The sequence below is a fragment of the Panthera leo genome, chromosome C1 (assembly GCF_018350215.1).
Source record: "Panthera leo isolate Ple1 chromosome C1, P.leo_Ple1_pat1.1, whole genome shotgun sequence".
NCBI classification, from domain to species: Eukaryota; Metazoa; Chordata; class Mammalia; order Carnivora; family Felidae; genus Panthera; species Panthera leo.
Window position 1 is genome coordinate 14,228,725 of NC_056686.1, and position 22,690 is coordinate 14,251,414.

The window sequence follows — 22,690 nt, forward strand, 5'->3', positions numbered from 1 at the left end:
GGATTCTCTCTCCCCACCCCCTAACCCCACACCCCTCCCCGGTTCACGTGTGCACGCTCTCTTCCTCCCTCTCTCTCTCAAAATAAATAAATAAACATGAAAAAAATCCTCAAACATTTGTGAATCTGTCACCCAGAATGAACAAATAATAAAGTTGTCATGTTTTCTTTAGACTTATAAATGAATGAATGAATGAATGGATGAATAAAGGCCTCCTCCTCCTCCTCCACAGCCCCATCTGTGGGCAAGCCTGGGACTCTGAGCACCAAATAGTGACTTGAGGGTGGATGGGGTGCTGCAGGGTCTTGAGGTTTTTCTGTCTTGGGCGTTGGACGGTCCTGAGTTTCAGTTCCACTAGACTTGCTGACCTTGGGTGAGTCCCAGCTTAACACCCACATATCAGCATTATTGTAGCGGTAGGAATAATGGAGTAAAGCCTCTGGAACATGGCGCGAATCGTGTACGTGGGAGGTACTCCTTTTCAGTTTCTGTGGAGGGGAAAAGACCCCCTCCCCCCTCAGATTCCCTCAGGTTGCTTGCTCTCCGTGTTTTCTTTTTTCCCCCATAGCAGTGATCCCTTTACGGCGACTTTAAAAGTTTATTATGCTTATTGTTTACTGTCTGTCTCCTTCGACTAGAATGTAAACTCCGTGAAGCTGGATGTCGGTTGTGGTTACTCTCGTGTCCTGATTGGTCAGAATAGTGCCTAACACCTAGTAGGTGCTCAATAAATGTTTGTTGAATGAATGAGTGGAAGCCCCAGTATTGATCTGTGAAGTTTCTGGTAGAGATTCTTCTTAGCTAGGGGAAGAGACACACAGAGGGGTCACCTTCCGGGGGTGTTACACCCAACCTCTCTACCTGCGGTGTCTCCACCGCATCTGGCCTAAGGATTCCCGAATCGGAGACTTCACCCTCAGTGAGGCTGTCGGGAATGTAGGTTTCTGCTCAAAGGAACCCAAGGAGGAGGTAACCTGCTGTTTAAAGGTTTGAAGGACTACATATACTATTCTATACGCACATATGTGCACATATGCGTGTGTGTACACACTGGAGGGCAAGCGAGCTCCCCAGTAGCTCCCAACGGGCTCCCCCTGCTAGCGCGACGACCCCCGCTGCGGGTGGGCAGCCCCCCGTTGGGGAGCAGTCCTAGGTAGCCGCGGCCACAGCCTCTCCTTTGAGTTCCTCCTGCGCCGCCGCCGCGAGAGGGTCGGAGAGGGGTGTGCGGGGTGGAGGAGGCCGAGGCTGGGGCGGCGACCTGGGGGTGCGGAGGGCCCCATGCGCGGCGGGGCGGGGGCTCGGCTGTCCCCGCCCACCGCGGGGCGGGGCGCAGGCTCCGCGGCGCGGGGGACCGCGCGCTCCTGGAAGCGCCACCGGCTCCTTCGCGCGCGCCTGCCCCTCGCGGCGCCTCCCGGGCTCCCTGGGCGCCTGCCCGGCCCGCGGCCGCCTCTTCCTCCCCCAGCCCCGCGGCGCCTGCCGCAGTCGCCGGGAGCGGAGCAGCGCCGAGCGCCCAGGTACCGAGCGCGGGCGGGAGCGGGGCCGGGGACCCGGCGGCGGCGCGGCCGCCGCTGCTCCTGTCCCCGCGGGTCGGCCCGGTGTCCTCCCGCACGCCGCAGGGGGCCGTGGCCGCCCAAGCCCGGGCTGCCTCTGCGCCGGCTCGGAGACCTGCCTTCCCCACCGGGGGCTTGGCCGGGGCTCGCGTGCGGCCCCCCTCCCCGCCCCCCATCCGCCGCCACCCGAGTCACCGCGGTACGCCCACCTGCCACGGAGGGGGTGCCCCGGGTTGAGCGCGTCCCCCGCTCCCGGCTCCCCGCCCCAGGCAGGCGTCCGCGCCCCGATCTTCCCGCCCGCCCCCTCTAGGGGGCTCTGCTCCCCCCCCCCGTCCAACCGTCCAGTCACTTGGCGTCTCGTCCTCCCGACTTCCCGCCCGCTCTCCACTTGGCGCCTCATCGTGTGCCCCCTCCCGAACTCCCCACCAGTTTGCTCCGTAGCCCCACCTCACACCATATAACCCCTCTCCACCTTCCTGGGCCGTTGCCCGTTCACCCGGTGCGCCTGTCCCTGTCTTCCCGCCTGCTCCCTGGTGGCCGTCTGTTCTCACCGACGACGCCCATCCAGTCTCCGCTCCTCCAGGTCCCTTGCCGAGTCCTCCCGTACCTCGTCCTCCGGACCCCTCTCGGGCCTGACGTCCTCGCTCTCCACCCCCTCGCCCCCATGGTCCCAGAGCCCGGCCCCGCCAACAACAGCACCCCGGACTGGGGGTCGCGGCCGCCTTCGGACCCCGCAGGCAGCGGCTGGGTGGCGGCCGCGCTGTGTGTCGTCATCGCGCTGACGGCGGCGGCCAACTCGTTGCTCATCGCGCTCATCTGCACGCAGCCCGCGCTGCGCAACACGTCCAACTTCTTCCTGGTGTCGCTCTTCACCTCGGACCTGATGGTGGGGCTGGTGGTGATGCCGCCGGCCATGCTGAACGCGCTGTACGGGCGCTGGGTGCTGGCACGCGGCCTCTGCCTGCTCTGGGCCGCCTTCGACGTGATGTGCTGCAGCGCCTCTATCCTCAACCTCTGCCTCATCAGCCTGGACCGCTACCTGCTCATCCTCTCACCGCTGAGCTACAAGCTGCGCATGACGCCCCCGCGCGCCCTGGCGCTGGTCCTGGGCGCCTGGAGCCTGGCCGCGCTCGCTTCGTTCCTGCCCCTGCTGCTGGGCTGGCACCAGCTGGGCCGCGCGCGGGCCCCTGCCCCGGGCCAGTGCCGCCTGCTGGCCAGCCTGCCCTTCGTCCTCGTGGCCTCGGGCCTCACCTTCTTCCTGCCCTCGGGCGCCATCTGCTTCACCTACTGCAGGATCTTGCTGGCCGCCCGCAAGCAGGCGGTGCAGGTGGCCTCCCTCACCACCGGCATGGCCGGCCAGGCCTTGGCGACGCTGCAGGTACCCGGGGTGTGCGGGGAGAGCTGGGCTTGGGGGGGATGGAGGGGAATGAGCAGCCACTGGGTACCCACCGGGCAGCGTGCACTTAATATGTGCACTTGGTGGTGACCTCCGAGTGGCCATTTCCAGCTCCCACCCCTCTTCTGTGCTCTAGACTCAATGCTGTCTCTAGGACAGCTCCATCAGCATGTGGGGCAGGCTTCTCGAAGGTTCCATGTGCAAAAAGGGAATTCAGGAGGTCCCAGCCCTCCCTCCCTACTCCTCTCCCGTCTTTCCCATCATGGCAAATGGCAACATCGTGGCATCACCCGACAGAAAGTTAGGAATAATTTTTCTTCCTCATGCCCATGGGATTCATTCGCAAGGCCTGTTGGTGCTGCCCTCCTAAAGCTGTGCCACCTGTAATGCCACCCTCCCCATCTAGGCCACCAGCGCTTCTTACCTGGAGGCCTTTTCTGGTCTCCCACTGGCTTCCCCTGCCTCCACTCCAGGCCCACTCCTGTCTCTTCCCTGCACAGGAGCCACAACAATTTACAGAACGAAAGTGATCCCATCATTCCTTTTTTTTATTGTTTATTTATTTATTTTGAGAGAGATAGAGAGAGAGAGAGAGCGTGCGCACACACACTAGGGGACGAGGCAGAGAGAGTGGAGAAAGAGAGGAAAGAGAGAGAGAATCCAAGGCAGGCTCCGCTCCGTTGGCACAGGGCCTGATGCGGGGTTTCGATCCTATGAACCATGAGGTTATGACCTGAGCCGAAACCAAGAATCAGAGGCTTAACCGACTGAGCCACTCAGGCGCCCCATCACTCTTAAGAGAAAAGAAGACACCCATGTCAAGATCTGGCCTCGGAATCTGGTGCTGACAACCTCTCTCGCTTCACCTCCTCCCCTTGCCCTCTCTCTGCACCAGCACGTTGGCCTTCCCATGCTCCTGGAAGGCACCAGATGGACTTCTGTGTCCAGGACTTTGCACTGCTCTTCCCCCTGCCTGGAACGCTCTTCCCCTGGGGCTGCCCTACCCGACTGCTTTTCAGCTCACAGGTCACCTCTTCCCAGAGTCCGTGCCTGCCCACCCTGTCTTCAGACCCGTCTGTGCTCCCTTACTCTGTTATTCTCTATCCTGACCACAGGTTTATCTGTTGACTTGTTCATTGTCAATCTCCTCTACTACAATGTAAGCTCCGTGAGGGCTGGGAACATCTGGGTAGGTTTTGATCCCCACTGTACATAGTAGGTGCTTACTAATTACTCGTGAGTGGTAAGGGCCTGCAGTGCCTGGAGTAGACTGGCCGCTCTTGTCACTCAGGCCAGTTGGCACTGGAGTCTCAGTGCCTATTGTCCTAAACCCCTGACGAATGGGGGTTTAGGTTGACTAGGCCTGAACCCCAGAGAATGAGGTCACAGGCTCTGAGGAAAGTCCTGACTGGGCCCTCCAATCTTTTTTTTTTTTTTAATTTATTTTGAGGGTAGGGGGGAGCGGGGCAGAGAGAGAGAGGGAGAGAGAGAGAATGCCAAGCAGGCTCTGCATTGTCAGTGCAGAGCCCGATGTGGGGCTCGAACTCACCGACTGTGAGATCGTGACCTGAGCTGAACCGACTGAGCCACCCAGGCACCCCATCAGCTCTCCAATCTTGATCTGTCTCCAGGTGCAGGAGGCTCCTGCAGGATCGAGGGGCGGTGCCTGGAGGTTTGGGTGGTTGGGGGCTGAAAGGCATTTCCACAGAACAGCTTGCCTGTCCCACGCCAGCAGTGTGGCTGGCCCATAAACCGGGGGAACAGGCCTTGGGTGGACAGGAGGTCCTGGCAAAGCAGTCCTACTCCCTCCCTCTATCTGTGCTTGGAGAACATTCTTGAATCTCAGGTGGCTGTGACCCTGACTTGGTTCTCCAGTGGTAGGACGGCTGCCTTGGGCCATCCACACTCTCTCCCTGGGTTCTTGTAAAGGAGCGTTTCCCAAACCTCAGGCATCTGGAACCACCTTGGAATATCTACCTTCCTTCTTTCCACCCACCCGCACGCCTCAAGTGGCTGCCTCCCTATGTACTTAGCATTTTCTCTAGATCATTTAACTTATCTTTTTACTTCCATGCACTTGTTTAGAAAGGAAACTTCTTATCTCTTCTGGAAATGGAAACTCAGTACCTTTGCCATAAACGGAAGGAAGGCAATCACAAAGACAGCTTCAGTGAGCGGCAGGAACCCCAGCAGTGTTATTGAAGTCCAGCTTGGCGTGATTGGAGTGGCCGAGCCCCCAGGCCCGCTTTCTCTCGGGTGTTAGCGGGATGTTAAAGGCGCAGCGGCACGAACACGAGACTTTCTCTGGACGTGACCAGAAGAGCTGGGAGGATGCTGGACAAGCCTCATGTTCTCACTCTGTGATTCAGTTATTTTATGGGTCCATTTACCATCTAGGGTCATCTTCCACTTTTGTGCTTTGGGAGGTTCTGCTCTAGTGGTGACTAAGGATGTGACGAGCTGTCTGGTCTTGATGAGCTTGGGGTGGGACTGGGCTGGATTCTCCATTCCGACGGTGCTTATGACCCATTTTTCTTTCCATGAAGCCAATCGGCTGGTACCAGGATTGCACCTGACACTGTGGCCTCAGGACCTGGGCAGGAATCCCCCCGGGGTGCTGACAGCTGCAGCCCCACAGTCTTTGAGCACTCACTATGTGCCGGGCACCGAGCTAAGCTCATCCCCCAAACACCCACCCGGGCAAGGACCACCATCATCCCGTTGGACAGATGGGGAGACTGAGGTTCAGAGAGAGAGGAGGTGTCAGACCCCACCACTGACCTTGCTTCCAGAACCACTCAGCTCCTCGGCAAGCCTCCTCCATGCCTGTTTTCCTCATTTCCCGGACACTTGCCTGCATTTGGGGAATTTGTTTCTGGACTATTGCCTCTAGTCCGTCTTTCTGGGTCACCACCCCTTTCCTCCCACCCAAGCTGACCTGCCTCAGAGACCGAGCTTTCAGCGGGCAGCGGGGGGCTCTCAGTGCCAACAGGAGCTGATGAGAATGAACAAAACTTGGGGTGCACTGGACCCCTTTCCTCCTGTCCTCAGCCCCGCTTAGCCCTTAGCTCCCTCCCTTCCCCAGTCCAGCTGCTAGCTTCCCCACGAGGGAGGGGTGGGGGACATGCGTTTCTGAGGCCCCAGCTCCTCTGGGGTTGAGGACATGGTACCTGAGCGGGCTTGAGCATTTTACTCTCTCCTGCTACCTCCCACCTCTACCTAGTTATTTGAACGGGGTTTTCCGAAGCCACTGGTTAGCTCAGTGGTTTCAGCCGTTGTCCCTGCGGCCGTGAGGAAGGGGTCCCACTTACAGCTGAGGCAGGGATTGGGCTGGGGGTGAAGAGAGGGGCGTGGGAGGAGTGGTGTCAGAGTGAGTGAGATGCTTGGAGGGCAGGGGGAGAGAGAGAGAGATCTGTGCTAGGGTGGGCTGGTGCCCATCCTCGGGAGGGACCCGCGTGGGAGCTCAGCGATGGAGAGCAGCCGGAGAGAAGGAGGTCTGCCTGAGACTTCGCCTTCCCAGCTGTCTCAGCACCAGGACCTGTGCCTCTGGTCTGGAGCCCTCTCCCCTCTGTCTTCCTCGGCACCTCATCTTTCTCCCCTTCTCCCACCCCTGTCTCCAGATCCACCTCGCCTCCTTCTCTGCCTTCCTTCTACATCTCCCCATCTTCCTCTCCCCCGTCTCTCCCATCGGCTTCTCCCCCTCTCCTCCTCCGCCCTCACCCAACTCTGCACCACTTTGTCTCAGTGATCTGCCTTCCCTTCCATCGCTGTCCTTCCTCCTCCTCAGAAGAGGCTGTGATCACAGAAATATCTCGGGGGCGGAGGAGGGGGCTGAGCTGGGGAAGGGTTGCAGAGGAGCAGTGCTGAGCATGGCAGCCTCGGCTGCTGCTGGGAACAAGGCGGCCCGGAGCAGCCAGAGCTGGTGCAGGTGCTTGTACATCCGGCTGGTCAGGGGTTCGGGTCCTGCCTCCTTCCCATCGCTGCTGATGACTTTGGACCAGGTCGTTCACCTCCCTCTACCCCAGAGTGATGCCATGTATCACATGAGGCTGTTTGAAGAATCAGTGAGATAATGTATATAAGCCTGGCACAAACTGGGTGCTCAACCAGTGGCAGTTTCCCCCCTTTCCTCTTGGTGGTAAGATATATGGTTCCGGAGAAGTTATCCCTTCAAGCCTTTCTAGGGGAAATCCCCACGATTGCCATCAATAGCAGCCACATCACCAGAATCAGAGCGTTGAGCTGGACTCTAATAACAGAGAAGATAGCTGGCTCTTACATGGTGCTTACTATGTGCCAGGTGCTGTTCAAGGGACTTTATGCATATTATCTCAGTTAATCCTGACTACAATCCTACGAAGTAGATGCCATTACAATTGCCATTTTACAGATGAGAAAGCTGAGGCTCAGAGAGGTGAAATACCTTGCTTGAGGCCACACAGCCAGTGAGTAACAGAGCCATGATTTGAATCCAGACGATTCTGGCTCCACAGTCTGTCTGAGAACCCTTATGCTAGGAGTAGGTGATTGTGGACAATTTAAATCACACAAGGGAATACATCAGTACACTTTAAAATAAAAATTCAGGAGGTGCCTGGCTGGCTCAGTGGGTAGAGCATGCGACTCTTGATCTTGGGGTCACTAGTTCAAGCCCCACATTGGGGGTAGAGGTTACTTAAAAAAAATAATAAATAAAAGTCTGGCCATAGGGAGAAAATGAAAGACCTCTCAAGTTCCACCCAATCACCTTCCATTCCCAGGGACACTCTTATCAATTTAAGATATGTCTTTCCACTCCTTTTTCTTTGTGCGTCCATATTTGTTGATGCACCCAAAGAGACTTAGTGCTTTGTTTTGTGTATTTCTTCAGCAATGGAATCACGTCATCCCTATTATTTTGCAACTTGCTGTTATCACTTAATATCGATATTACGTCTTGGAGATCTTTTCATTTGATTGATTATGTTCTTTTAATCATCTGTGTCATAGTCCATAGTGGGGATGTACCATGGTTTACTTAGCCACTCTCTTTCCTTGCACGTTTAGGCTGTTTCCAGTTTTTTTCCTGTGTTGTGATACACATTTCTGTATATGCAACGTGTACAGACATGTGTTTAGGTATTTTTTTTAGTGTTTACTTATTTTTGAGAGAGAGAGAGAGAGAGAGCGAGTGGGGGAGGGCAGAGAGGGAGACAGAGAATTCAAAGCAGACTCCACACTGTCAGTGCAGAGCCCAATGTGGGGCTCGAACCCACGAAACATGAGATCATGACCTGAGCCAAAATCAAGAGTCAGACCTCCACCGACTGAGCCACCCAGGCGCATTTATTGAACACAGGAGCCTGTAGGTGGAATTGCCTCCTGGCAGCCTGCGCTCTGGCGGTGACACGCATATCCGAGGGGCAGGCAAACAACAGATCACGGCCCTGAGGGGCCATGAGGTGGTTACAGGGCAGAGAAGTGGGCAGGGTGAAGGTGGCATCAGCTAGACCTCAGGGTGAGGCTGGTGGTTGCCACTGGCTTCTGCTTCATGAGGGCTTCTGGCTGACACTGGTGGGGGTTTCTGGAAGCCCCCAAATGGAGGCAGTGTGGTGAGTGGAAGAAGTGCAATTTCTGGAGCTAGAAAGGACTTTGAATCCCTGATGCAACACTTATCTGCTGTGTCACTTCCGGCAAGTTGTTTTGCCTCTCTGGACGTCACCTGCAAAATGGGGATAATAATGCCTACCTTGTGTAAAGATTAAATGGCATGATGAATATCAGATGCCGACACATAGTAAGTGGGTTGTAGTGTGGGCTATAAATGTGGGTTATAGTGCTGACTGGGGGTCACTTGGAGTGCTTCGCTTTGAGACCTTGTACTGGGACAATGTGACCTGGGAAAGGTCCCCTGTCCTCTCTGAGCCTTGCCCTTTTGTCTGTGTTTTTGGGTCAACTCTTTGGAGAGAAGAAAAGAAAGAAAAACCCAGGGTTTCCCCAGGAAGATTCCTAGAGAGGGAATCTGAGGCCGTCTTTAATTCCTTTTCTGGAGCTCCCTCTCTGATGATTGCCCCCAAATATCTCCCCATGTCTCAGTTCCCCAGTGCCATAGAGCTCTGACAAGATCAAGGCTGTCTCTTGCTCCGTCCAGGTCACCAGAGGTCAGGGGGGGATACTTGTATGAGTGGTCCCTCTGAGAATGGTGGCTCCCTCCTCCCCTATTGGCTATCCCCACTGTTGGAAGCAATTTGAAGGCAAGGCAGATCTTTGGGGGAAGCAGGAGTCTCTCCTCCAAGTTGACCATGGTGGGTCCACAGAAGCCATATAGAGTCTACTCTGGAGGGGAGAAAATGAGAAGAGGAAAGAAAAAAGCAGATCCTTTTTTCCTCCCTTGCTACATACAGCATGATGAGTCAGAGCATTTGTCCTGACATCTGTGCTGCTTCGGGGAGCCTGAGTTGCTGGCAGAAGGACAGGGTTTCTGAGGGTGCTCAAGATTTCCCCAGCCTCCAACACATGCCACTGGACCAACATCAGGGCTACCGTGTATTTAGCACTTACTCTATGTCAGGCACTGTGCATGCATTTATTATCCACAGCCTCACAATGACTCCACAGCTGAGTATTGTTTTTCCCATTTTACAGATGTGGAAACAGAGACTGTCTCAAGATCACAGAGCGAGTAAGTGGTAGAGGCATGACTTGAAGCCAGATCACTTGTCTTTACAAACCCAGCTCTTGCCTCCGCACAGTGCTGCCCCACCAAGACAGAGGGGAGAGATCAAGTGCTTCTCATAGGCTGCTCCTTGTGAATTTGTCTCTGGTGGTCCTATAACCAGATTTCACCTGGATAAGCATACTGATAAGCTCCCTGGTGGGAGTTACAGTGTGCTTCATCTCCGACTTCCTGCCCACTGTCATTCTAGAATAGGACTCCTTGATTCTATAGAAAGAGAATATATACCTGGGGTTTCAGCACCATGGACAGGACCCCAAGTCTGCATACCCTGAGGAGGCTGGGAGAGAAGACACGGATGGAAGAGGGCCCCTGTGCCTGAGAGTGGGGTGGGGGTTTGGCTTTGGTGCTCCCCAGGACTGACATGTCTTCTTGGCTTTGCCTCCTCCGCCCCCTTTCCATCTGTGGAGGTTGCCTGGGAATCTGGTTCCCTTCCTGCCTCCTTCTGACTCTTTCATCACCCCATACCCAACCCACCTCTTGCTGCCTCAAGAGCTAAGCTGAGCTCTCATGCAGTTTAGGAAATGTTAGAGGAATCCCTGGCTTCCAAAGGCCAGGCGTGTTCCCAGGCAGCACACGCAAACTTTGCACAGTTCAATTAATTGTGCACACCTCGGCACACTGGTATTTACTTAAATTGCAAATCTCGGTGGGTCTCACTTTGTGTAAAACTGGTGTATGAAAATCCAAATTGACTCTAACATGCAGTTCAGAGGGGGGCTTCGTCTCCCAGCTTTCATGGGCCCCAGGGGTTTCATGGATGAACCTCAAGGTGGTCTCTGAACCCACTGGAAGTGTGGGATGTTTTTTTCCTTCTCTGTGTATGCATGTGTAAGAATTTATAAGCTTTTCGTTTTCTGGGAAAAGGTTTTGTAGATTTCATTGGATTCTCAATGAGCTCAGGAGGTTGAAAAAGTTAAGGGAATAGCTGGGCTAAAGGATCATCCAGTTCAAGGCTTTTAATATTTTGGGACTACTGGTCTCCAGTTTCCAAAGTCAAATTCTAACCTCCTCACGCCTGCGTCCCCTTCGATGGTTGCTGTGGGGCAGCTCCTTTTTCCTCCTTTTCTCCCCAAAATCCAGCTCTTAAGTCAATGTTTGGGAATGAAGATGTCTGTCTGCCAGTCCACATTGTAATTTGGGTTATAAAATGCCAAGGTTAGTGGCATCCCTAGTAGTCTAAATTGATTTTATTGCAAACATTGCTCTGTGCACACGTTTTCAGAAAAGCACGTTAGCGTGAGGGTAATGGTGCAGGCAAGAGCATTACTCCCAAATATGAGGAGAATCTGTATATGAAGAAAGTGCCAGACCTGGACAGCATCAGAACTTCTTTTGTCAAGTACTGTTCATTTTTCTTTTCAAAAAATTTATTAATTAAAAAAATCTACATCTAGGTTTGTTAGCACATAGTGCAATAATGATTTCAGGAGTAGATTCCAGTGATTCACCCCCTACATATAACACCCGGTACTCATCCCAACAAGTGTCCTCCTTAACGCCCCTTGCCCAATTAGTCCATTCCCCCACCCAAAACCCCTCCAGCAACCCTCAGTTTGTTCTCTGTATTTGAGAGTCTCTTATGGTTTGTCCCCCTCCCTGTTTTTATATTATTTTTGCTTCCCTTCCCCTATGTTCATCTGTTTTGTTTCTTAAATTCCATGTATGAGTGAAGTCATAGGATATTTGTCTTTCTCTAATTTCACGTGGGATAACACACTCTAGTTCCGTCCATGTTGTTGCAGATGGCAAGATTTCATTCTTTTTGATCGTTGAGCAATATTCCATGGTATATATATATACCATATCTTCTTTATCCATTCATCTGTTGATGGACATTTGGGCTCCTTCCATACTTTGGCTATTGTTGATAGTGCTGCTATAAACATGGGGGTGCATGTGCCCCTTCGAAACAGCACACCTGCATCCCTTGGATAAATACCTAGTAGTGCAATTGCTGGGTCATAGGGCAGTTCTATTTTTAGCTTTTTGAGGATCCTCCATACTGTTTTCCAGAGTGGCAGTACCAGTTTGCATTCCCACCAGCAATGCGAAAGGGTTCCTCTTTTGTCGCATCCTTGTCAGCATCTGTTGTTGCCTGATTGTTAATGTTAGCTATTCTCCCAGGTGTGAGGTGGTATCTCATTGTGGTTTTAATTTGTATTTTCCTGATGATGGGTGATATTGAGCATTTTCTCATGTGTCTGTTAGCCATCTGGATGTCTTCTTAGGAAAAAGTGTCTATTCATGTCTTTTGTCCATGTCTTCACTGGATTATTTGCTTTTTGGGTGTTGAGTTTGATAAGTTCTTTATAGATTTGAATGCTAACTCTTTATCTGATATCATTTGCAAATATCTTTTCCCATTCCGTTGGCTGCCTTTCAGCTTTGCTGATTGTTTCCTTCGCTGTGCAGAAGCTTTTTATTTTGATGAGGTCCCAGTAGTTCATTTTTGCTTTTGTTTCCCTTGCCTCCGGAGACGTGTTGAGTAAGAACTTGCTGCGACCAAGATCAAAGGTTTTTGCCTGCTTTCTCCTCGAGGATGTTGATGGCTTCCTGTCTTACATTTAGGTCTCTCATCCATTTTGAGTTTATTTTTGTGTCTGGTGTAAGAAAGTGGTCCAGGTTCATTCTTCTGCATGTTGCTGTCCAGTTTTCCCAACACCACTTGCTGAAGACACTGTCTTTATTCCATTGGATGTTCTTTCCTGCTTTGTCAAAGATTAGTTGGCCATATGTTTGCAGGTCCATTTCTGGGTTCTCTATTCTGTTCCATTGATCTGAGTGTCTGTTCTAGTGCCAGTACCATACTGTCTTGATGATTACAGCTTTGTAGTATAGCTTGAAGTCTGAAATTGTGAGGCCTCCAGCTTTGGTTTTCTTTCTCAGGATTGCTTTGGCTATTTGGGGTCTTTTCTGGTTCCATACAAATTTTAGGATTGTTTGTTCTAGCTCTGTGAAGAATGCTGGTGTTATTTTGATAGGGATTGCCATCAAGTACTGTTTAATTGGAACTAATTCTTGTAGGCCAAAGGCTTTGTGTGGTGCTGGGGCTCACAGTCATGTGTGTCAACTGAGTGTTGTCCTTTGTGGGGTGAGCAGGGTGGTCTTCTGAACTGTCTGATTTGTGTTTGGGGCAGTGTTGCTCTGTTTACTGTGCTTCCTAGAGGTCCTTGTGTCAGGGTCAGGGCCAGGGCTCAGTGCAGGGCCAGGATCAGGGCTCAGTCTATTGCTGAGCTCAGGCCACAGTCTGGGGCTAAGGTTGGGCTCAAGTCCAGTCCAGAGATGAGGCTCAGTTTGGGACCTTGGTTATGTAGGTCTCAATCTATAGTAGTTATCAGGGCTCAGCCTGGGACCAGGAGCAGGGCTTGGTTTACTGCTGATGTCAGGGCTTGGTCTAGAGCCGGGATCAAGGTTCACTCTGGAGTCAGGGTAAGGTCTACAACTGGGGAATCTAGGACCACAGGGCTCATTCAAGGATCAGGAGGGCTCCGTGTATCGCTCGTACTAGGGCTCAGTCTAGAATTAGGATCGAAGCTTCATCTGTGGCTGGGGTCAGCGTCGAACTGGAGCTCTTCTCTCAGGTATCTTATGTATGTGGCCTTCTGTTTCACAGGTGCCCAGGACCCCACGCCCAGGGATGGAGTTGGCTGATAGCAGGCGTCTGACCACCAAGCACAGCAGGAAGGCCTTAAAGGCCAGTCTGACACTGGGCATCCTGCTGGGCATGTTCTTTGTGACCTGGCTGCCCTTCTTTGTGGCCAACATAGCCCAGGTAATGCCACCACAGGGCGCAGGTGAGTCCAGGCCTTGCTGGGGAGGCCCCGAACCACACCCCAGCCCAGACATGGGGATGGAGGAGGGTGGGCTGCCTCTCATGGCATTTGTGTTTGTGTGTGCCTGTCCCATCCACGCTGGGTGGGGTGGTCTGTGAGTCTGCTCCGGGACCAAGCATGACATACCCCATCTCTCCAGGCTGTGTGTGACTGCGTCTCCCCAGGCCTCTTCGATGCCCTCACGTGGCTGGGTTACTGTAACAGCACCATGAACCCCATCATCTACCCACTCTTCATGCGGGACTTCAAGCGGGCCCTGAGTAGGTTCCTGCCGTGTCCCCGCTGCCCCCGGGAACGCCGGGCCAGCCTGGCCTCACCCTCCATGCGTACCTCTCACAGCGGCCCCGGCCGGGCCTGAGCCTGCAGCACGTGTTGCCACTGTCCTTGCCACCTGACTCCAATTCTGACTCGGGCTCAGGCTCCGGTGGTTCATCGGGCCTGCAGCACACGGCCCAGCCGCTGCTGCGTAGAGAGGTCCCCCGGGACCCCCCGCCCTCTGCCAGGGTTGCTGCTGTGGTCAATTTCTTCGACATCGATCCGGTGGAACCCCAGCTGCAGCTGCATCCACTTGGTGCTCCCACGAACTGACCTGGGCTTGGAGGTGGTCAGTGGGGAGCTGAACCGGATGGGACCAAGTCCCCAAGGCCTTGGACTGGCTCTGGGCTAAGGCTGGAGGCTGCAGGTCTCCTGGGAGCCCTCTGAATTCCGGTGGGGTGCATCGAGCCAGCCCCCATTGCCCACTCCCTGGGATAAAAACTGGCTCAGATACTGCTTTCTCCAGGATGCTCCATTGCTGAGTGTTACCCGTGGATGTGTGTGGAGGTGGCTGGGGGACTCTGGCAGAGGGGAGAAGGACCTCTTGGTTCAGGTTGGGGGAAGACAGCCATCTCCTTTGACATTCTAGGAGACTGTAGGGAAGGGATGCCTCTGTCTGCAGAGGTAGATTAGTGCTGAGCTGAATCCCCCACTCCTCAAAAAGTGTAATCCGTGGGCCACCAGCATTAGCGTCACCTCCCTGCCATTTGTTACAAATGCACACCTGTACCCACGCCCCCACCCAAGACCTGCTGAGTCAGAATCTGCATGTTAGCGAGAGCCGAGGGGTGAACTGTGTGCACATTACAGTCTGAGACGTGCTGGCTTGGATGATCGTTAGCCCTGAGGATGATTTGCCGGTTTTCATTCTGGCCACTGCCTTCAGGATGCACAGAAAAACACCTGCCCCGGGTGTCAGGAAGGCATACGTTTGAACCTCTGCTCCACTACTCCTAGCTCTTAACACGAGTTCTGTAACCTCTCTGAGCCTGATGTTCCGTGTGCAAAGTGGGGTAACAATGCCTGCCTCCTAGGGTGTCATGAGAATTAGGACAGCATGTGTGGAACAGAACCCGCAGAACCCGCCGGTGGTGCTGCTGTAGGTGGTACCTGCTGTTGTTAGAACTCCTGGCCCAGATCCCACCACCTGACTATGGCTCCCCGACTTCTAGCTCTGGATGCTGAGTGGGGCTCCCGTGTCCACTCCCAGGCTGCGGCCCTGCCTCTCCTGGGGGCCAAGTGGGGGCAGGTGGTTCCTTGCTCAACACCAGGAATAGATTTCCCTTCATCTTGGACTTCCTTGGACCTAGAAGGGAGCCAACTGATGGGGGACAGGCCAGCCCATTGCCCCACCTCCTTCTGGCATTCCCTGGGTCAGTGAGGGAAACAGTGGTGGCCCCTCAGTTCAGCAGAGTGGAAGAGCCATCGCTGGTGTGGGTTACTGCCCTCGGGCAGGTAGGTGGACCCTGGCACAGGAGCCTGGGTTACCTTTGAGGCAGGGGGACTCTTGGTCTCCACAGTTCACCTGCCGTAAGTTCTTTTTCAGTCAGAGGCCTCCCCAGTTTCCACCAACCCAAATTCCCAGGGGGCCCTCCATGGCGGCTGGGCGCTCTCCTTGGTGCTGATTAGAGTCAACTCTGGCCCTGGCCACCAGCCACAGAGGGGTCACGGTGCTTGTTGGGGCTTCCCCTCAGCCCCCCGGCCTGCCTGAGTGGACTCCCAATAAACACTACCTGAGGCAGTGACCATGGTGTGGACTGGATTTGCTTGAGGGGCCCCTTGGGATGGAGAAGCAGCTGGTGAAGTAGGTTGAGACCCTGGGCGAAATGGGCTGTTTGGACTCAGAGCAGCAGGAGTTCTGTAAATATCTGTTGAATGAACAAGCAAACGCATACGTGAGGATCCATTTGGCGCTAATATTCTAGTTCCTTCTGCCGTCCTCCTCCTGGCAGCCTGCCCCAGAGCTTGTCAATACTTACTCTGCCTGGACCTCGGTTTTCCCCTCTGCACAACGGAGGATGACCTTCTCTGGCCCTGTCATTCAGGAACACTGGGAGGAGCAAAGGAGATACAGATACAGTGGCCAAGAGTCTGGAATCTGACTGGAGTTTGAGACTGACCAGCTGTGTGATGTTGAGCAGGTTACCTAACCTCTCTGGATCTCAATAACCTTCAGTAACATGAAGGTAATAGCAGTAGCTACCTCATAGCTATTGGTAGGGTCAGCTGAGACAACTCATGAAAGCACTCCGTCCATGGTAAATTCTCAATAAGTGGTAGCTATTGTTACTTTTATTATGATAATCATGATCACCTCTTCCTGTTCTAGGAAATCCTTCCCCACCATAGTGCATGCTGATTCAGCATATATTCACCACACTGTGACAGTTAGATCCAGGGCCACCATAGCACAACTGGGGGAGTGTGCCCGTTATATCACGTTCATGTGATTGACGCTCCTGTGGTTCTGCAGTGCACAGCCTGGGTAGCTGTACAAGGCAAATCTGATGAGATCTCCCAAGAGCAGAGAGTAGACTGCTGGCTCCCCATCTGTGCCTGCTCTGCCTGTGGGCTGCTGGGCAGCCCTGGAGTATGGGCATTCACCTGGATTTACTGGGGCTTGGGGGGGGGATGGTGCCTTGGAAGCCTTGGGCCCCAGAGAGCCCCCCAGGCCCCCAGATGGCCAGCCAGACTATCTGTCACCCAGGCCACAACTGTGACCTGAAATATAGGAAGCCCAAGGCTGGTTGAGTCCTGGGGCTCTAAACTGTGCTTGGTCGTCTCTGCAGGGCTCTGGCCTTGCTTGCTCACAGAGGGAACGCTATCTCTCTGCGAATCCCCCGCCTTCCAATTCCTTTCTTTTCAATTCCAACGCCTTCGACTTAGGAAAGGCACCGGTGGACATTCGGACTCGTGGGGGGCACCTGGTGGAGGGGTAAGAGAGTGCTGCATGTAGGAGCCTGGGAAGACAGCTCCAGTCCCCTTCTGCGGTCAGTCCAGCCCTGCGCAGGGCCCCTGGGTCTCGCTGGCACAATCGGGGCAGCCCAGTGGGTTGGGGCCCATGCCGTGGCCGCAGGTCTGGGGACTCTCGGCAGGGTCCAGCCCTGCTGGCGCCGGGGCTCGGCTAGGGTCAGTGGCTGTGGCCACTTTGGGGCTGTCTCCAGGTGTGGTCTTGTCTGATGAGGAGGCGGCTGCTGTCTGGTGAGGCTCCTCCTGGGGCAGGCTGCCTGGGGCCAGCAGGAGCCCCTTTTCGTCCCAGCCTGGCTTGGTGTGGATGCCCACAGTCTTCAGGATGACGTCCATCTGCTTGGCGTAGTCCAGATGGCCGCTGACCTGCAGAGGGGGAGCAGTGAGTGACCCGTGGTGGGTGGTCGGAGCCCTGCCCTCCCCAGGGCCCCAAGCTACACTCCTGGGCCTCACCCTCTCCTCCCTCAGCAGCCTCAGCAACCTGATCCCTGACACCAGGAGTCTAGCTCTCAAGGACTCTCAAATCCAGAGTGGGTTGGGAAGCCTCTGGGTTCAAGGCCACTCCGGAATTCATTAAATATTTTTTTAAGGTTTTTTTTTTTTTTTTTTTTTTTTGAGAGAGAGATAGAGGGAGGGAGCGGGGTTGGATAGGGGCAGAGAGAGAGAGAGAGAGAGGCAGAGAATCTGGAAGCAGGCTCCGAGCTGTCAGCACAGAGCCCGACGTGGGGCTTGAACTCACGAACCCATGAGATCATGACCTGAGCCGAAGTCGGACACTCAACCGACTGAGCCACCCCAGGCGCCCCTAGAATTTATTAAATAAAGATGAAGGATGTTTCTCTACATAGTCTGGGTCTGTTGGGGGCAGGAAGGAATCTCCTGATAGAAAAGTTGGGGTGGAAGTTCTCATTCTCTGCCAGCAGCTTTCAGGTACGGCAGAAGCTCTCTGCTGCTCACAGCTGTGGGACCGCGAGCGAGCCTCTCTAGACCTCGGACCTCCACTTGCCTCAGCTGTAAAATGGGAACAGTAAGAGTAGCTACATCAGAGCGTGGCTGGGAGGATTCCTTCGGGAAAAGCCCCCAAACTGAAAACAGCTGCGGCGCAGACTGCTAGGTACGTCCTGCAATTCTCGCTCCCCATTTCTCTGTCATGAGAACTCATAGCTGAGTACATTCTCCCCCGTCCCTTGTAGCTGAGTGTACTGTTGTGACAAGGGTTGGCCACGGGAAGCAGCAGTAGTGTTACGTGGCACCCTTTGGGTGCCTCTTTATTTTTATTTTTATTTTTTGGGGGTTCTGCTTGGCTTAGTCAGTGGAGAATGCGACTCTTGATCTCAGGGTCGTGAGTTCAAGTCCCGTACTGGGAATAGAGCTTATTTATTTATTTTATTTATTTATTTATTTTATTTATTTTTGAGACAGAGGGAGACAGAGGGAGACAGAGCATGAACAGGGGAGGGTCACAGAGAGAGGGAGACACAGAATCTGAAACAGGCTCCAGGCTCTGAGCTGTCGGCACAGAGCCCGACACGGGGCTCGAACCCACGGACCATGAGATCATGACCTGAGCCGAAGTCGGACGCTTAACCGACCAAGCCACCCAGGCGCCCCGAGCTTATTTTTTTTTTAAAGGCAAAGGGAGTGCCCTTCTCTCCTCCACGTCCTCTTTCCTGCTTGCTGGAATTCAGACGCGATGGCCAGAGCCTGAGCAGCAATCTTGGGCCAGAGTTGGGCCTCTACAAGCAAGAGGGAATTTTGACCCCTGAAGCCTGCACAGCTACCGTACCAGCCCTGAACTGCCTATTGTGGCCTTTCCTTCCCTGACAGCAGCAACTCTTGTGTGTTCAAGGGCCTCTGTTCCTTGGACCTGAATCTTTACTATGACAAAGGTTGAGGACTCAGAAGTGCCCACCTTCTTCCTCGGAGAATAGGGACACCCCCACTTTTGTGTTGGCTTCAGGGGTGGCTGAGAATGCCCGATGCCTCACCGTGATAACGGACAATGCCCCGTATGGAGTAGGTCCATAATACACCGCAGGAGATGAACTTAATGGATACCGTCCTGTGACAGGTGTCGGCTGCTAACTGTAGATGAAGAAATTGAGCCCTGCAGAGGTAAGGTGAGTTGCCCAGGGTCATCTAGCTAGGAAGTGTCCGAGTCGGGATTGGCATCTGGGGCCTGGTCTCTTCGTAGAGAACCGGCTGCGGTGGGGAACGCTGAAAATCATTGGTCATTTTACTGAAGAGGAAAGCAAAGTCCAGAGAGGGGTGGTGGTTTGCTTCACGACACACAGCACGTTTGAAGGCCAAGCCGTGTGGTGCTGTTTTCGAGATGCTGCAGTGGGGGCTGTTCAGCTCGGATCTGCTCCCTGAAATGCAGCCTCCCGCTCTCCTTGCCAGTTCTGGGGGGGGTCTGCTTAGTGCCCAAGGTGAGTGCAACCCAGAACATTCCTTGTTGTTTAGAAAGAAGACAGGAAAAACGCCAGGGACGCTTAGGAAACCGCACGAAGGCTCTGCTGATAACATTCACCGGAACCACACATCACACACTATTCAAATGATTTCTCAAGAACACGAAGACACAATTTCCTGTACAGCCTGGTGGTTTGCTCATGACCAGAACCTTTCTCTACAAACACTTTTTAACAGTGTTCAGCGAACACACACGCACGCACACCCAGACGGGGGGCTTTTCGGATCCCTGCGTTCTGGGCGGAGGGCAGGGTGGGGCAGCGTCTTTCCACAGAGGGTGGACCTTAGTGGCTGCAAAGCACTAGAGAGGACCTAACTTCGGGCTCAGAGAAACGGGGGTTCCAGCTCCTTCTTTTACGAGGAACTGGGGTGAGTCTCAACGATGTCCCGACCTCCAGCTTCTCCACCTGTCAAATGAGGATCATGATACCTACCTTGAAAGTCTACGACAAGAGTGCAAGGGCCTGGCACTTTGTAGGAATCAGCATACGTTACCTCTAACTAGGACGTGTCTTGTGTTATGGCTCAAAACACTTTCACAGGGACATTACCCAGTTAGAGTTAGTGATGCCTACCTCACGGGGTGCAGGGGAAGAAATAATACGTACAAGCCACGAGGTACACGGCACATGGCTGGTGCTGCGTGAGCATGAGTGAGTTCCCTTGCCTTAATTTCCCTGGAAGGGACAATAGGGGGTAGAGGGTAGGGAGTTGGCTGGGCTGATCCACCTGGGAACCCAAGATGGCTGACCGGGCTCTAGCCATCACATCTCAGTGTCCGGCCAGCAGAAACCTAGACCCACAGGGACAAACAAGTGAAGGGCCGGTGCTGGGCTGGGTGGAGGCAGGCAGGCAGGAAGGGAGGGGTTTGTGGCCCCCGGCTGCCGCTGACTGCAGGTGGAAATCCCACCACGTGGCTCTTCTAGAATGCACAGCTCTGGCCTTCCCTGGCTAGGGACTGTCCCCGGGGGCTCCTCTGTGACCGTGTCCGCCGCACCCCACTGTCTTCGTCTGCTTGCTCGTTTGTATCCTCCGATGGACTGTGAGCCTAGGGGGCGCAGGGGCCCCTTCTAACTCGCCGCACTGCCCACGGCTGGCCCGGCGCCCGGTGACCCGCGCTGCCTGGACTGGCCTCAGCACTGCCTGGTTGCTGCCTCGTGAGGCATCTTGGGACCCGCCTCGACTGGGCCGCGGCTGCCCGCCTCTGCCCGCCAGTAACTCCTTCCAAGCCCATCGGGCCCCTTCGGGTTCCTTTACCCCTTGGGGCTCAGTTTCCACATCTGTCAAGCGGGGGCGCGGGTGGGAGGAGTCAGTGAGCTAACACGCGAGGCAGACTCCTTGACCCGGAGGTAGAGGTCCCCGGCGGGACACCACAGAGACGTGTGGGCGCAGGCAGCACGAGTCCAATGGCAAAGAGCCCGGGCCCTGCCCGCTGCCCCCAGGTTCACCTGGCTCGACCGCTCACATGCAGCCTCGGTTTCCACACCTGTACAATGGGGCTGCCATCCCTGCCTCACGGGACCGCTATGGGGACGGACGACATAAGGTCTGCAAAGCAGGTACAGCGGCACCTGGCACACACTGGCTTTCTTACTGCTGCCGTTGGAGCCCAGCCCTGCGCTAAGTCCTACAAGTCGGCTGGCCTTTCCTTAGGGCCGTGAAGAGCGGAAACCCCGTGACACCTCGGCAGTTGGCCCCGCCTGGGCCAGACGCCCCCAGCCGCTGCACCCCGGTCCCCACACGGCACAGGCCGAAGGGCAGGAGGGCCGCCTGGCCTTCGTCGGCTTCGTTCACCCCAACAGGAGCTGCCTGCCTGCGACGGGGCCAGCCCCTCACTCCCTGCTGGCTCAGGCTTGTCCGCCACCAGGAGCCACTGCGGACCACGTCTGGGTGGGTGGCTGACGCCGGGCTGGTGCGCAAGGGCTCTGCCCGCGGCCCGGCAGGGAGAAGGCAGACGGCACAGGCCTCTGCCCGGAGCACCTGGGCAGCAGCGAAGGGAACTCACTGGCCACCGGCCTCTCCTCCAGCAAGGATTTTCAGCACCAAAGCAATGCTAACTACCTCCAATTACCCAGAAGGTGTTCCTGAAGTGATAAAGAGCTGCAATCAGGTAAGATAAGAGCCGAAGCCGCCTCAAAGACGGTCTGAGGAGGGAGAGGGGTCTGAGGGGCAAAAGAACTGAAGACGGTGGCAGGGGTAGGACAGGAGGGAACTAGTATTAAATGAAGGCCTACGAGGCAGCAAGCATCTTACTTTGCTGCCCCGGAAGGCAGGGGACTCCCCCCATCTCGTGTATGAGAAAACTGAGGCACAGAGAGGCTGAGTCACTGGCCTGAGGTCACACAGCCAGTATACCAGCGGCAGAGCCTGGCCTCTCTGGTGCCAAAGGCTGCTGTGCTCTTGTCACTGTATCCCACTCAGGGGCTCCCCAGGGCAGAAAGCGGGTCTTGCCAGGGCTCTGTGGTGTTTAAAGAGAATTTCACGCACGAGGACGTTTCTTCTGACCCTTTGCACCTTTGATTCTTCTGGCAGAGGGAGACTGGGCATGGTGAGGCACAAAGTCACTTCTGTCCTTCACCCCTTCAGGGAACAGCGACCCTTAAATAGGACGGCGACCCCTGGACACGGTCAGGAGGCCTCGCTGTGGCCCTGTGGTTTCCCGGTCTTGTCACTCAGCCTACCTCACCCCACAGGGAAGTGGACAGCACAGCCCTGGGCCTGGTTTCAGGGCCCGGATCCACGACCTCTGGCTCCATGAACCCATTCTGTCAGGTCTCAGTTTTCCAACCTGTGACTGGGGATGCCCAGTACCGACTACACAGGCTGCCATGAGGTTCGCATCATGTGAAGCTGGTCTATCAGGGAGACAGATGACCCAAGGAGCCTCCTGTGGCGCTGGGGGTAGAAGCTCTTATCTGTCCCGGGAAGACCGTCTCTCTAACCAGGAACCATCAGTCTTGCGTATGTGTGAGTCTAGAAGGTCCTTTTTCTCGGGCCAAACGCCAGCCTCTGAAGCTACCAGTTAGGAAGGCAGGGGGTTGGGGCGCCTGGGTGGCTCAGTCGGTTAAGCGTCCGACCTCGGCTCAGGTCATGATCTCGCGGTTTGTGAGTTTGAGCCCCGTGTAGGGCTCTGTGCTGACAGCTCAGAGCCTGGAGCCTGCTTCGGATTCTGGGTCTCCCTTTCCCTCTGCCCTTTCCCCGCTCATGCTCTCTCTCAAAAAAAAAAAAAAAAAAAAAAAAAAAAAAAAAAAAATTAAAAAGTATATATATTTTAGGAAGGCAGGGGGCTGCTCCATCCGTGTTCTTCTGGGGGGTTAGGACTTGTGTGCGAGCATCCTGGGTACTTGGGGAGCAACGATGTAAGCGAGGAGGAAGTGACCCAGCAGCACGGCGGCAGACTGAGCGAGAGGCTCAGGCAAAGGACACGGCCCATGGGCTT

The 22,690-nt window shown here is 54.9% G+C and overlaps 2 protein-coding genes across 6 annotated transcripts in view; one reads left to right on the plus strand and one right to left on the minus strand.

Moving 5' to 3' along the window:
• The first annotated feature begins 2,214 nt into the window (after positions 1-2,214).
• On the plus strand, positions 2,215-14,720 carry HTR6 (5-hydroxytryptamine receptor 6). The gene is given in 4 exon segments (XM_042952254.1): positions 2,215-2,928; positions 13,278-13,436; positions 13,637-13,841; positions 13,844-14,720. Coding segments are annotated over 4 exon segments (1,320 nt in total). The 3' UTR covers positions 14,086-14,720.
• A 1,351-nt stretch (positions 14,721-16,071) lies between these two features.
• The window catches only part of TMCO4 (transmembrane and coiled-coil domains 4), a 103,808-nt gene continuing 97,189 nt past the window's right edge, over positions 16,072-22,690 (minus strand). Inside the window, exons 16-17 of one of the 5 annotated variants that reach the window (XR_006206164.1) lie at positions 18,692-18,996; positions 17,060-17,145 (exon numbers count right to left, since the gene is read on the minus strand). Coding sequence is in view for 1 of the 5 variants with exons in the window: in XM_042952248.1 (XP_042808182.1) it covers positions 16,804-17,145 (342 nt within the window). In the remaining 4 variants the exon portion in view is untranslated. Of the gene's footprint in view, positions 17,146-18,691; positions 19,659-22,690 lie in introns of all 5 variants that reach the window. The other 4 variants (XR_006206165.1, XR_006206162.1, XR_006206163.1 and 1 more) reach the window with 4 other exon arrangements.